The 12,534-nt window shown below is 43.4% G+C and overlaps 1 protein-coding gene across 3 annotated transcripts; it reads right to left on the minus strand.

Annotated features, from left to right (window-relative positions):
* Positions 1-72: 72 nt before the first annotated feature.
* LOC106571635 (yippee-like 5) lies at positions 73-12,234 on the minus strand. 3 transcript variants are annotated; one of them, XM_014144939.2, is made up of 3 exons: positions 11,775-12,234; positions 2,958-3,123; positions 73-1,353 (listed from the first exon to the last, which is right to left on the minus strand). In XM_014144939.2, the coding sequence occupies exons 2-3, from the start codon at positions 3,096-3,098 to the stop codon at positions 1,129-1,131; spliced, it is 366 nt and encodes a 121-aa protein (XP_014000414.1). In that variant the 5' UTR covers positions 3,099-3,123; positions 11,775-12,234; the 3' UTR covers positions 73-1,128. The 3 variants fall into 3 exon arrangements, with proteins under 3 accessions (XP_014000414.1, XP_014000412.1, XP_014000413.1); XM_014144937.2 differs by lacking the exon at positions 11,775-12,234 and adding an exon at positions 3,952-4,248; XM_014144938.2 differs by lacking the exon at positions 11,775-12,234 and adding an exon at positions 3,952-4,161 and having other exon boundaries at positions 2,958-3,177.
* Between the last annotated feature and the right edge of the window lie 300 nt (positions 12,235-12,534).

Consider the following 12,534-nt stretch of genomic DNA (forward strand, 5'->3'; position numbering starts at 1 on the left):
TCCTGCCCAATAAATACCCTTCCCCCATATTAGTGTCCTATATTGATCAGGGAAGTGATACAAGAGGTAAAGTTGATTTCATACGATCAATTTCTTTATTATAATCCATCAACCGGAGGCCTGACAAAGGAAAAAAAACAGCTTTAACTCAACCCCTACTTAGTTTCCCAGGCTTTCTCACGATTTCATTTTGTTCCAATAGCTGAGTGATGAACGAGGATTGGAAGGATGGCATCGCAAGACTACGCACCCCAAAAAGAAAACACAGCACTGCACTGAAAACACAGAACTTAAAACCACAATATTGTCAACAATGGCGGGTTCATGGTTTTTTTTGGTCACATTTACACAATGGTCAAGTTGTCTTTTGATAATTGTTACACAATTGTCAGCATTTGAGGTTGATAACAGGTTCTATAGTCTAGGCGTGCTGTCGTTCCATCGGCAGACATGAGGCTTTAGTACACACATGCATTTGTCATCGGGATCAAAGTGAGGGTTGACATCAGTTTTATAATGCTCAAACAGTCAAAACTAAAACTATCAACTAACTAATATTTGTTAATAAAAGCAAATGGAAACTGGGTTTAATGACAATATTCAGAAAGATGATTTCCACACCCATTCTCACTAAAACTTAAATAATATTTCATCCTAAACACAAGCATACTTGCATTACTCATCCCCCGGTCCAATTTTTGACCAACCCCCCCCCAGCGCACTCTCGCACGCAACTGCGGTTGTTTTAACATACACAGCTGTAACACTGACAAAGGCATTAGCATCTGTCCATGCGCCCTTGCTCTCCACGTTGGGTCATTAAGTTACTCCCCCAACCACAACCGCTACTCTTCAGGCAGCTGTAGTCCAATGTCTACACATGTATCGTGCAGAATCTAATGCATGTACATTATACACAAGCACTATAGCCTGTGAGCGAGTGCATTCTCAAATGTGTGTACAATATATGTGAGGGGCGGACATAATTACAGGCTTGTCTAGCTTTACACAATTCTTGCTGGTGGGAAGCTGATACACAGGTAGTTGCCTATAAGGAGAGGAGTGTAGGGGACACTGGGGATTGGGAGAGACGTTGGGTGCACAAGGCAGAAAGGAGGGACGGGCGACTCAGGAGTTATCAGAGGGCACATGCTCCTCGAAGCCCTCGCTCTCCCTTACTAGCGCCCTTTCGAGGATGACGCGGCCTTCCTTGTAGCGCTGACTGTCTTCTGTGGCAAACTCGTAGATCCAGCCCAGCTTGCTGTTGCAGTTCTTGCAGCTGACGTCTCGCACCATGTGTCTGCCCGTCAGCATCACACGGTCCTGCACCTCACTGTACTGCAGGTTCACCACCTGTGGGTGACAAACATATAGATTTATTCAACAAAGTATCTGAACCTGCAAGAGGGACTAGCAGCGTGTCCCATAGAAGTATGCCCTAACAATGACTTTGGAACAGCACATACAGTATGGGATGAGGCTAGAGAATAACGACATGGTGTCATGCGTTTTCTGTAAGGACATGGTGTTATTCGCAGGACTCTTAACTACAACCTATTAGAAAAGGTCCAATGCAGCCATTATTATCTCAAATCATTTCTGGGTAACAAGTACCTTATTGTGATTGTTAAAAAAATTGTAATAAGAAACAAAAATAGCTTCTTAGCAAAGAGCAATTTTTCAAGTAAGAATTTAGCTAGGAATGCCAGAGTGGGGAGGGGAACATTTAAAACTAGCTATTGGCTGAGAGGTTTGGAACCAACTTATTGGTCTAACAACTCATTTAAAGCCTGGTGGTCACCAGGCAGGCCAAAACTCCATCCAATCAAAACAGGCATACATTTCAGGTGATATTTTCAAACAGCTCTTACACTAGAAGGGTTCATCATAATTTTCAAAATGTCACAGTATTATTCCAACCTCAGTGTGAGAAATATATACTGCTCAAAAAAATAAAGGGAACTTTTTTCTTTACATAGTTGAATGTGCTGACAACAAAATCACACAAAAATAATCAATGGAAATCCAATTTATCAACCCATGGAGGTCTGGATTTGGAGTCACACTCAAAATTAAAGTGGAAAACCACACTACAGGCTGATCCAACTTTGATGTAATGTCCTTAAAACAAGTCAAAATGAGGCTCAGTAGTGTGTGTGGTCTCCACGTGCCTGTATGACATCCCTACAACGCCTGGGCATGCTCCTGATGAGGTGGCGGATGGTCTCCTGAGGGATCTCCTCCCAGACCTGGACTAAAGCATCCGCCAACTCCTGGACAGTCTGTGGTGCAACGTGGCGATGGTGGATGGAGCGAGACATGATGTCCCAGATGTGCTCAATTGGATTCAGGTCTGGGGAACGGGCGGGCCAGTCCATAGCATCAATGCCTTCCTCTTGCAGGAACTGCTGACACACTCCAGCCACATGAGGTCTAGCGTTGTCTTGCATTAGGAAGAACCCAGGAACCCAACCGCACCAGCATATGGTCTCACAAGGGGTCTGAGGATCTCATCTCGGTACCTAATGGCAGTCAGGCTACCTCTGGCGAGCACATGGAGGGCTGTGCGGCCCCCCCAAAGAAATGCCACCCCACACCATGACTGACCCACCGCCAAACCGATCATGCTGGAGGATGTTGCAGGCAGCAGAACGTTCTCCTGGGAAGTGGTCTGTGGTCCCCACCTGCAGAACCACTCCTTTATTGGGGGTGTCTTGCTAATTGCCTATAATTTCCACCTGTTGTCTATTCCATTTGCACAACAGCATGTGAAATTTATTGTCAATCAGTGTTGCTTCCTAAGTGGACAGTTTGATTTCACAGAAGTGTGATTGACTTGGTGTTAGATTGTGTAAATAAAGGGAACACTTAAACAACACAAGACTCTGTTATCTGTCTCCCAAGGACACTCTCAAGCCACTGGGCCTTTAAGAGTAGTCAACCCTCACCAGGCTCACCTTGTTGAAGAGGAAGGCTCGGCCCGTGGCGCCAGTGAAGCGCGTGGAGATGAGCTCAGAGCGGTTGGTCAGGATGGTGTCGCAGTTGGCGCAGGAGAAGAGGCGGGTCCCGCCGATGTGGTCCAGGAAGATCCGGCCCATAGTGCTGTTGTCAGCAGAGACCGACCTTTAGGAAGGGCAAGTAAGTCATGTAAGACACTAACTCATTCACAGACAGCAGCTGAAACAGAGGAGAGCGGGGAGGCTCAGAGTGAAACAGGTGCACATAAGACAACTACTCACAAAGACACATACTGGGTTTGAGACCACATACTGCCCAGTTAGTGAGTTCTTTGTGCGAGCCTATTGAGATCAATATGGATTCCAACTAGTTTAGGTGAACACATAATAGCAAATATGCCTAGAATTAACAAGTGTATCTTCTATTCGGTTTCATAGTGAACGGTTGTCTTCATTGGCTGACGTAGACAAATCATTGGGGGTGAGTAACGATGCTGCTACATCTACCATCTATATAGAAACAAGGGCAGTTGAATTGTCACTGCGTCAGAGAGCTGCGGCGGTTGCCATTTCCATCCCATTTGCCATTTCCACTGGATTGGAAAATATTCCATACTAAATCGACGTTTGATTGAACAACATGTAATCGAGAAGTTAAACAAGACCTGCGCACATATTAAATGTAAACAGCTGTCAGTCCTTTTTTCTCGAAATAGTAGCTTTTTGGGAGCCAAATGCCAATCAGTCTTGATCGATGTGTGAAGCGATTCATTCAAGTTGTGTCAACAATACCATGACCTCATTCAGATTTACAACAAAACGTTTATCAATCGTTGTCTCTTATAAAACACATGGACAGCATAGCATTTCACGGCTAACTAGTACAATCAAATAGGGTTTGATAATGATGATAGCTAGCTAAAGTAGCTCATATAACGTCAGTACACAAAGCCAATGTTGTCAACGAAACATCGCGTGCCCAACTTTCTCTTACCTTGAATCTGTAATTTTCCCGAGTTATGTCGACACGAATGTTAATAACCTGTTTTCTTGACCACTTCTACAGTCTTTATCAACCTCGAATCCAATTTTGTTGTTGTATTTTCACCCTTCTTCGTCCTCGATTCTGTAGCTAGATGTGGCGTCAGCTTTGTTGTTCTCTCACAGCTGTTCCGCAGACTGTATCAACATCCGGTACATGTGGTCCCGCCCCTACTAGGTAGAGGCGTTGTTAGACAGACCCCAAGGAGGCAGCAGAAACCAAATTGAGTAAGGGCCAAAGTGTTTGAAATTACACTGATGCAATGAAACCAGAAATATAAAATTATAATTTTTTAGGAAGCAGACGAAAATTATGAAGCTCAGCTCAGGCTTCATTGTACATTGTGGTGTGGTGGATTTCGGGCATCTGATATGAGAAACTCCTGGATCAAAAGGTAGCCTGTCTAATAATGAACATAGCCTTCTGACAGTCGGGTAGAAACGTTTGCATCAAAATACTTCCTGTGCTGGAACAATGCAGTGCAATAACTGGACATGCACTCACATGAAAGAACACAGCAGGAAGATCACAAAGAATATCACAAAAATGTTAATCTCATTCCCAGACACTTCCGCCCAAGGAATGTCTGGTGGAGCAACAAGTCAAACGTGGCCTTTGTTAATTAACCCAAGTACAGAAAATCTTTGGGCACGAGGTTACAAAAAGAGCTGTATAAACTGTTCAGCCATAGACTTAAGATAAGCAGCACTCCTGAAGATAGATGGTGCAATGTCATGCTTGAGAGTGTCCTTGGGAGACAGATAACAGAGTCTTGTGTAAAGACTAATCTCTGCAGTTATCACAATTGAAGTGAGCATGTGATTATTGTATCAGATTAGGAGTGCTGGTCTAGGATCAGTCCCCCCCGTCCGTGTCGTCTTATTCATTTAGATCTAAACGTTAAATCCACTGTACTCTAACTTCAACTCCGAACCATTATCATAAAGTCTATTAGCATAAACATGATTTCAGATGTACATTACATTTACAGTACGGCATATCAAGAAACATAATTGACTGGAACTCAGTTGTTGCAGTGAATGATTGTACAGTATAGTCAAGCAATTTCAGGTCAGTAATCTGTTAATCCTTTTTGATCAAACAAACACAGTGGCGCAGCGGTCTAACTCTAGCAGTGCTAGAGGCGTCACTACAGACCCGGGTTTGATCCCGGGCTGTATCACAACAGGCCGTGATTGGGAGCCCCATAGGGCAGCGCACAATTGGCCCATCGTTGTTAGGGGAGGGTTTGGCCCGGGTAGGCCATCATTGTAAATAATAATTTGTTCTTAACTGACTTGCCTAGTTAAATAAAGGTTAAATAAAAATAAACACTATATGTAGAAAAGTATGTGGACACCCCTTCAAATTAGTGGATTCGGCTATTTCAGCCACACCCGTTGCTGACAGGTGTATAAAATCGAGCACACCGCCATGCAATCTCCATAGACAAACATTGGCAGTAGAATGACCTTACTGGAGAGCACAGTGACTTTCAATGTTTCACCGTCATAGGATGCCACCTTTATAACAAGTCAAGTTAGTCAAATTTCTGCCCTGCTAGAGCTGACCGGGTCAACTGTAAGTGCATAGTGCCAACTGTAGAGTTTGTTGGCGGAGGAATAAAGTTCTGGGACTGTTTTTCATTGTTCAGGCTAGGCCCCTTAGTTCCAGTTAAGGGAAATCTTAATGCTACAGCATTCAAGGACATTCTAGACGATTCTGTGCTTCCAACTTTGTGGCAACAATTTGGGGAAGGTCCTTTCCTGTTTCAGTATGATAAAGCCCCCTTGCACAAAGCAAAGGTACATACAGAAATGGTTTGTTGGGATCGGTGTGGAAGAACTTGACTGGCCTGCACATAGCCCTGACCTCAAGCCCATCGAGCACCTTTGGGATGAATTGGAACACCGACTGCGAGCCAGGCCTAATCGCCCAACATCAGTGCCCGACTTCACTAATGCTCTTGTGGCTGAATGGAAGCAAGTCCCCGCAGCAGTGTTCGAACATCTAGCGGGAAGCCTTCCCAGAAGAGGGGAGGTTGTTATTGCAGCAAAGGGGGGACCAACTCCATAATAATGCCCATGATTTTGGAATAAGATGTCCATATACTTTTGGTCAGGTAGTGTACATCGTGTAATCTACTATATTTCTCCCTCACCTTTCCATTTGGCAGTCCCTCTCCTCTGTAATCATTACAGATAGATAATGAACAGAGATTGATAATCATAAGTGATAATCAATCAATTTAACTTCACACTGTTATGAAACACGTGCCTATGTTGCTGACCAAGAGATTGGCCCTGAGGACACTCTATAAAGAAATCAAATGTGTGTACATCCATATCAACATCAAATGGTTACCCATTCATATTACCCATTTATGATGAAACCATGAAAGACAACTGGTCTTGTAATTGCTATTGCATGATAGCTATTTCATCAACCAACTGCCCCATGCCTATACCCATAATTGATACTAATATTAATTCATACTAATTAAAATTCTTATTTACAAATTTATTTTCATACTGTTTGAAATAAAGTATGTTTTGTAACAGGGAGTCATTAGCTGCCTGTCCTTGTAGCAGGAAGTCTTTAAGGTCAAGGATATAAGGTATTTAAAAATATCTGTCATGTCACTGTCAATCTATTACCAAGGAGGCTTAGCCATTTTAAGGACATTTCCCCACGAGATTGCATTTTAGAATGTTACACAACGTATAGCCTACTAAAGGATTGTGATTTGCGTCTATGATATACAACCATTGCCAGAGGCAGAACAGATAATAAGGTAGAAATGTATAATTACACCTTGTAATAAAGCATTTATAATGGATTAGAAAATAGTTTATTCATCATTTATTAAGGTGTCACACTCCAATAGGGTATTTTTTTCCTCTTAGTCACATCACAAGGAACTTTTATCAGTTAAATAAAAAACACCAATATAATACTTTTTTTGTATTAAAACTTTTTTTTAAATGTTTTATAAAAAACATGCCAATTAGGCTATGTCTCATTAAATGTGCATATTTGCATATACCGCAAATGTTTTTTGCTGTATATGCAAGCCTACATATTTAGATTGAACAAGACGAACGGAGCAAAGTACAGAGAGATCCTTGATAGAAACCCGCTCAGGACCTCAGACTGGGGCGACGGTTCACCTTCCAACAGGACAACGACCCTAAGCACACAGCCAAGGAGTGTCTTTGGGACAAGTCTCTGTCCCGACCAGAGACCATTGCTATGGAGGAGTACATAGAAGAGTCTCTGGCCGCTGGGGCCGTCCGTCCATCTGCATATCCTGCCGGCGCAGGGTTTTTCTTTGTGGAGAAGAAGGACAAGACCCTGTGCCCGTGCATTGACTACCGGAGACTTAACGATATCACTGTCAAAAATCGTTACCCCCTGCCTCTCCTCTGCGTTTTAACCTCTCCAGGGGGCTACCATGTTTTCCAAGTTGGACCTTCGGAATGTCTACCACCTGGTTTGAATACGCGAGGGGGATGAGTGGAAGACCACCTTCAACACAGCCAGTGGACATTATGAGTACCAGGTCATGTCATTTGGACTCAACAATGCCCTTGCTGTCTTCCAGGCTTTGGTCAATAAAGTGCTTAGGGACATGCTAAGCCAGTTTGTGTTCATCTACCTGGATGACATCCTGTTTTTTTTTTCCTGATCTGCCCAAGAACATGTACTCCATGTCAGACAGGTCCTTCAGCACCTCCTGGGGAAAAAATTGTGAATGTAAGGGGTGCGTACTGGCGGCAGAGAAGTCAGACGCAGGAGAGCAAAAACTGTTTCCAAACGGCACAGTTTAATAACAAAAAAAAACACCGGAAAACAGAACAATCAAATAATGGGTACATAACCCGACGCACACCAGAATAGACGTGCACAAGCACTTACAATAAACAATCACCGACAAGGACATGAGGGGGAACAGAGGGTTAAATACACAACATGTAATTGATGGGATTGGAACCAGGTGTGATGGAAGACAAGACAAAACCAAAGGAAAATGAAAAGAGGATCAGCGATGGCTAGAAGGTCGGCAACTTCGACCGCCGAACGCCGCCCAAACAAGGAAAGGGACCAACTTCGGCGGAAGTCGTGACACTGAATGTCTTTGAGTGGCCCAGCCAGAGCCCGGACTTGAACCTAATCAAACATCTCTGGAGAGACCTGGAAATACCAGTGCAGCAACGCTCCCCAACCAACCTGACAGAGCTTGAGAGGATCTGCATAGAAGAATGGGAGAAACACCCCAAATACAGGTGTGCCAAGCTTGTAGCGTCATACCCAGGAAGACTCAAGGCTGTAATCGCTGCCAAAGGTGCTTCAACAAAGTACTGAGTAAATGGTCTGAATACTTATGTGAATGTGATATTTCAAACCTGTTTTTGCGTTGTCATTGTGGGGTATTGTGTGTCGATTTGATGAGGGGGAAAAAAACTATATAATCAATTTTAGAATAAGGCTGTTTTGTAACAAAATGTGGAAAAAGTCAAGGGGTCTGAATACTTTCCAACTGCAATGTAGTTTCAGCAAACAGGAAGAGGCAAAGCTAGAGGGCTCACTCTCGCCAAAGTCTGTTCAGTATAAACCCAATATGTTTCTATGGGAATAATATACAGCCCTAAGCTTGTCGCCTGCCTTCCCACTTTTGGGACAAAGACACCCATTGTTAGGGTGGAGACATGAGCATCTCGTCATTATATACAAATCTCTGGTTTCAGCCTCTTGCAAATTGGAAAGGAAAGTTGGCGGGTGCACTGTTAGGATGCTGGATTTCCCTAAAGTAAATTGATGTTTTGTCAAAATTATATAATTACTCCTGTCTAAATAAAATAATTTAAAATACTTCACCAGGGAGCATGACTTAGCCACAGGGGATCATTAGCTTCTTATTTTTTTCCCTGTGGATTATTTTAAATCACAAGTGTGTTTGGGAAGCCCAAAATTTGGGTATTGCCTGTGGCAATATGTCTAGCTGACTGAGTTGCGGCTGTCAGTGAAAAGCGTCTAAAATATGTGTGAAGATAATGTGTCTTGAGTATAATTAAAAATGTTCCCTGAAGAAGAAGTTGAGGAGCAATGTTGCAAAGATATTGTGCGTCTCTCTCCAGAATGAATACATATGTAGGAAAGTGACCATTTGGCAGTCTTTTTTCTGATTGTCCAACTCACCACTGATTTTCTCTTCGCCTCACACAAGTCAACAAAGTATGTTTTAATAACATCCATTGCGAATGATGGTTCAGTTCCTCAGTATTCCAAAAATCTTTCCAACACTCCCGGCCTCGATATTCACCAAGCCTCAGTGTGAAAGATCAAAATATCATGATCTGATGATCCCATATATGCAGTGGAAACGTCATAAAAGACCACTTTCTGTCCGGAGCTCATTGGCGCAGGAAACTTTGAGGGCTAGTTGAAAGAATATTGCAAGTTCATCAGCAACAATTTGATACGATGTTGAACTTCACTAGCAATAATTCAAGTCAAGACATTTAGAAATGGAGGCAGACAGGCGGAGAAAAAGGATTAATGCGATTGAAAGAACCAGAATTTTCATCAGTTTACTTTCTGTTTTTATTTGTCGGCTTTAGGCCTATGTATTTTACTTAATTGATGATGGAAGTTAAAGGCCTACTGCTGCATTGGACTATAGGCTATCTCTGAGTTCTATGCTCTCATTTCTCATTTCTTTAGCCGCCATGGATCACAGTGTATTAATGTGGCCATATGGTAGAGGTTCAGTGGTGACCCGTCATTCAGGGCAGGTGGGGCAGAGCAATGTAAAAAAAAATATTGTTTATGTCATTGAGTTAATGAAACCGCATACAAACATGGTCTATTTATTGTTTTCTTGAGTAAGGCAGCTCCAAAATGCAGGTGTTTCAGCCTAGCTCAGTGCTTTCTGTGGTGGTGGGGCAAGCCAGCAGAAAATACGGAGTGTTGGGCCGTGATTGGCTCAGTGTTTTGTCCCTCATGGGGACACTACATCACCCCCAAGTCTCATGCCCTGTGTACACTAGCACGCGGTTCCGCGCGGTGAAACACCGCTTCCCATTCATTTTCAATGGAAGGAAAGCGGTGAGAAGCAGAGAGGGCAGTGGACCGCTGGGTGGTGCGAACGTGGTGTGGGAGGCGGTGAAAAAGTTCAACATTTCCCAAATTTATGCAAATCACCAGCGACGACCGCTGGGCGAGGACCAATCATATCAAGTGGTTCTCATAACGAATTTGACGCTATGCGACCCAAGGCTGGAGACTTTCTTCAGCAAAGATGGCTGACAAAAATACTAGGATGGAAGCAAATGTAAGTAATTATAACTTCATAACGAATCATGCAATAAATGTAAAGTTGAGAGGAATATGTTAATGTAGAGACAAACGATTATGCATATGTTAATTTACGAAAATCGCTATTTAGCAAGCTAGCTGACTAGCTAACATTAACCTGCTAGCTTTATGGGTGTTGTGACATGAGTATGAAATTGTAATTCTGTTTTTTCATGTTTTAGGAACTCCTGAAACAACCAGTAAACCAAGCTGTCGTCTTGTGAAACAGTGGATGTAAAGAATCTAGCTAGCTAAAGCATTTACTGCAAATTGAATGAACAATTTTGTAAGCTTGCCTTGCTGATATTTGCCATGCAATGCAGATGAAGTAACGTAGCCTGCTAGCTATTTTCTTGCTTATTGTGCAGTGGAGGATAAAAAATACCTGTATGCCTATGGACGTGTAGCTAGCTATGTAGCCGATCTGTGTATGGACCGTAAAACGTTTAGTATACATATTAGTTCAGAACCTAGCTATTAATTTCAGTTATCATAGACAGTTGTATCAACTTCAAAACAGTCTGAATGACATTAATGAAGCCTATGGATTGAGTAGAATACAATATAACTTTGTGCCAAGGATTGTATATACATGTAGTTATTACCATGCATGTAATAACATTGTAGCCTGTACATTTAATATATTCACAGATCATGCATTCTACCTTGGAAAATAAAGATGTAGTTCAGGTATGAATGTCTTTGAGATTTTTTTCAGTCAAATCCTGTCACGCCCTGATCTGTTTCACCTGTTCCTGTGATTGTCTCCACCCCCTCCAGGTGTCGCTTATTTTCCCCAGTGTATTTATCCCTGTGTTTCCTATCTCTCTGTGCCAGTTCGTCTTGTCTGTTAGTCAAGTCAACCAGCGTTTTTTTCCCGTTCTCCTTTTGATAGTCTTCCCGGTTTTGACCCCTGCCTGTCTCTGGACTACTTTCCCGCCCGTCTGATCATCCTGCCTGCTCTGACCTTGACTCTGCCTGTCTTTTGGTACCTTTTGGATTCTGAACTGGTTTTGACCCTTTTGCCTGTCCACGACCATTCTCTTGCCTTACCCTATTGGATTAATAAATATTGTAAGACTCCAATCATCTGCCTCCTGTGTCTGCATCTGGGTCTCGCCTTGTGTCATGATAGTACGAACTGGCCATGACAGACCCAGCAGACTTGGACCAGCTCCGCCAAGCTGTCTCCCTACAGGGAGCCACCATCGGGAGACATCAGGAGTTGCTACAGGGCCTTTTGGAAGGGCTCAGTTCCTTGATGGAATGCCACGACCATGGGTTAAAGGCTATTATGGAGCAAATCAGGGAGTTAGACTGTCTGCCACCTTGGAATAACCCCAATCACCCAGTAATTTTTTTCCCTATCTGTGGTGAGTTTGTACAGCCTAACCCGACTCCCTGTGAACCCCGCTTACCTCCTCCAGAGCGATATTCGGGAAATCCTGGTACCTGCCGGGTTTTTTTCTCTCAGTGCTCGCTTATTTTTGAGCTACAGCCATCTTTGTTTTCTTCAGACCGATCAACGGTATGTAAGGAGACATCCAGGAGTTGTCTTACGTAAGGAGTTTTACCTTACGCTAATGTCGGGAAGGATGCTCTCCTGGGCTACGGCAGTTTGGGAACAACAATCTACCATTTGCAGTCATTTGGAGGAATTCATGGCAGAGGTCAGAAAAGTTTTTGAGTCTCCGGTATCCGGGAGAAAGGCGGCCAGCAAACTGCTTGATTTATGTCAAAACTCCCCTAGTGTGGCAGACTACGCGGTGGACTTTTGCACGTTGGCTGCCGAGAGTGCCTGGAATCCGGAGTCTCTTTTCAATACTTTTCTGCACGGATTATCTGAGGAGGTAAAGGATGAGCTAGCTGCTCGGGAACTGCCAGTGTACCTCGAATCTCTTATCGCCTTAACAATTAAAATTGATGGACGCCTAAGGGAACGCAAGAGTGAGAGGAGGTCTTGTCTCGGGCACGCTCGTGCACCCAATATGGCGCATTCACCTCCTATGGAATCCGGAAGTTTCTGAAGGCAGCTCTTGTGAGAGGAGTCGAAGGGGAGTTGGATACTCCTGAGCCTATGCAGTTGGGAAGAACTAGGCTATCAGTTTGGGAGCGCTCATGGAGGATGAATAATAACTGTTGTCTGTACTGTGGAGGGGCAGGGCACTTTATAGCTAC

The sequence above is a fragment of the Salmo salar genome, chromosome ssa15 (genome assembly GCF_905237065.1).
Source record: "Salmo salar chromosome ssa15, Ssal_v3.1, whole genome shotgun sequence".
Lineage (NCBI taxonomy): Eukaryota > Metazoa > Chordata > Actinopteri > Salmoniformes > Salmonidae > Salmo > Salmo salar.

Bases quoted from the DNA above. Each gene is read 5' to 3' on its own strand.
- LOC106571635 (XM_014144939.2), bottom strand. From the start codon at position 3,098: ATGGGCCGGATCTTCCTGGACCACATCGGCGGGACCCGCCTCTTCTCC. The intron at 1,354-2,957 runs GTGAGCCTGGTG...TGTCACCCACAG, and splicing joins GAGCCTTCCTCTTCAACAAG to GTGGTGAACCTGCAGTACAG.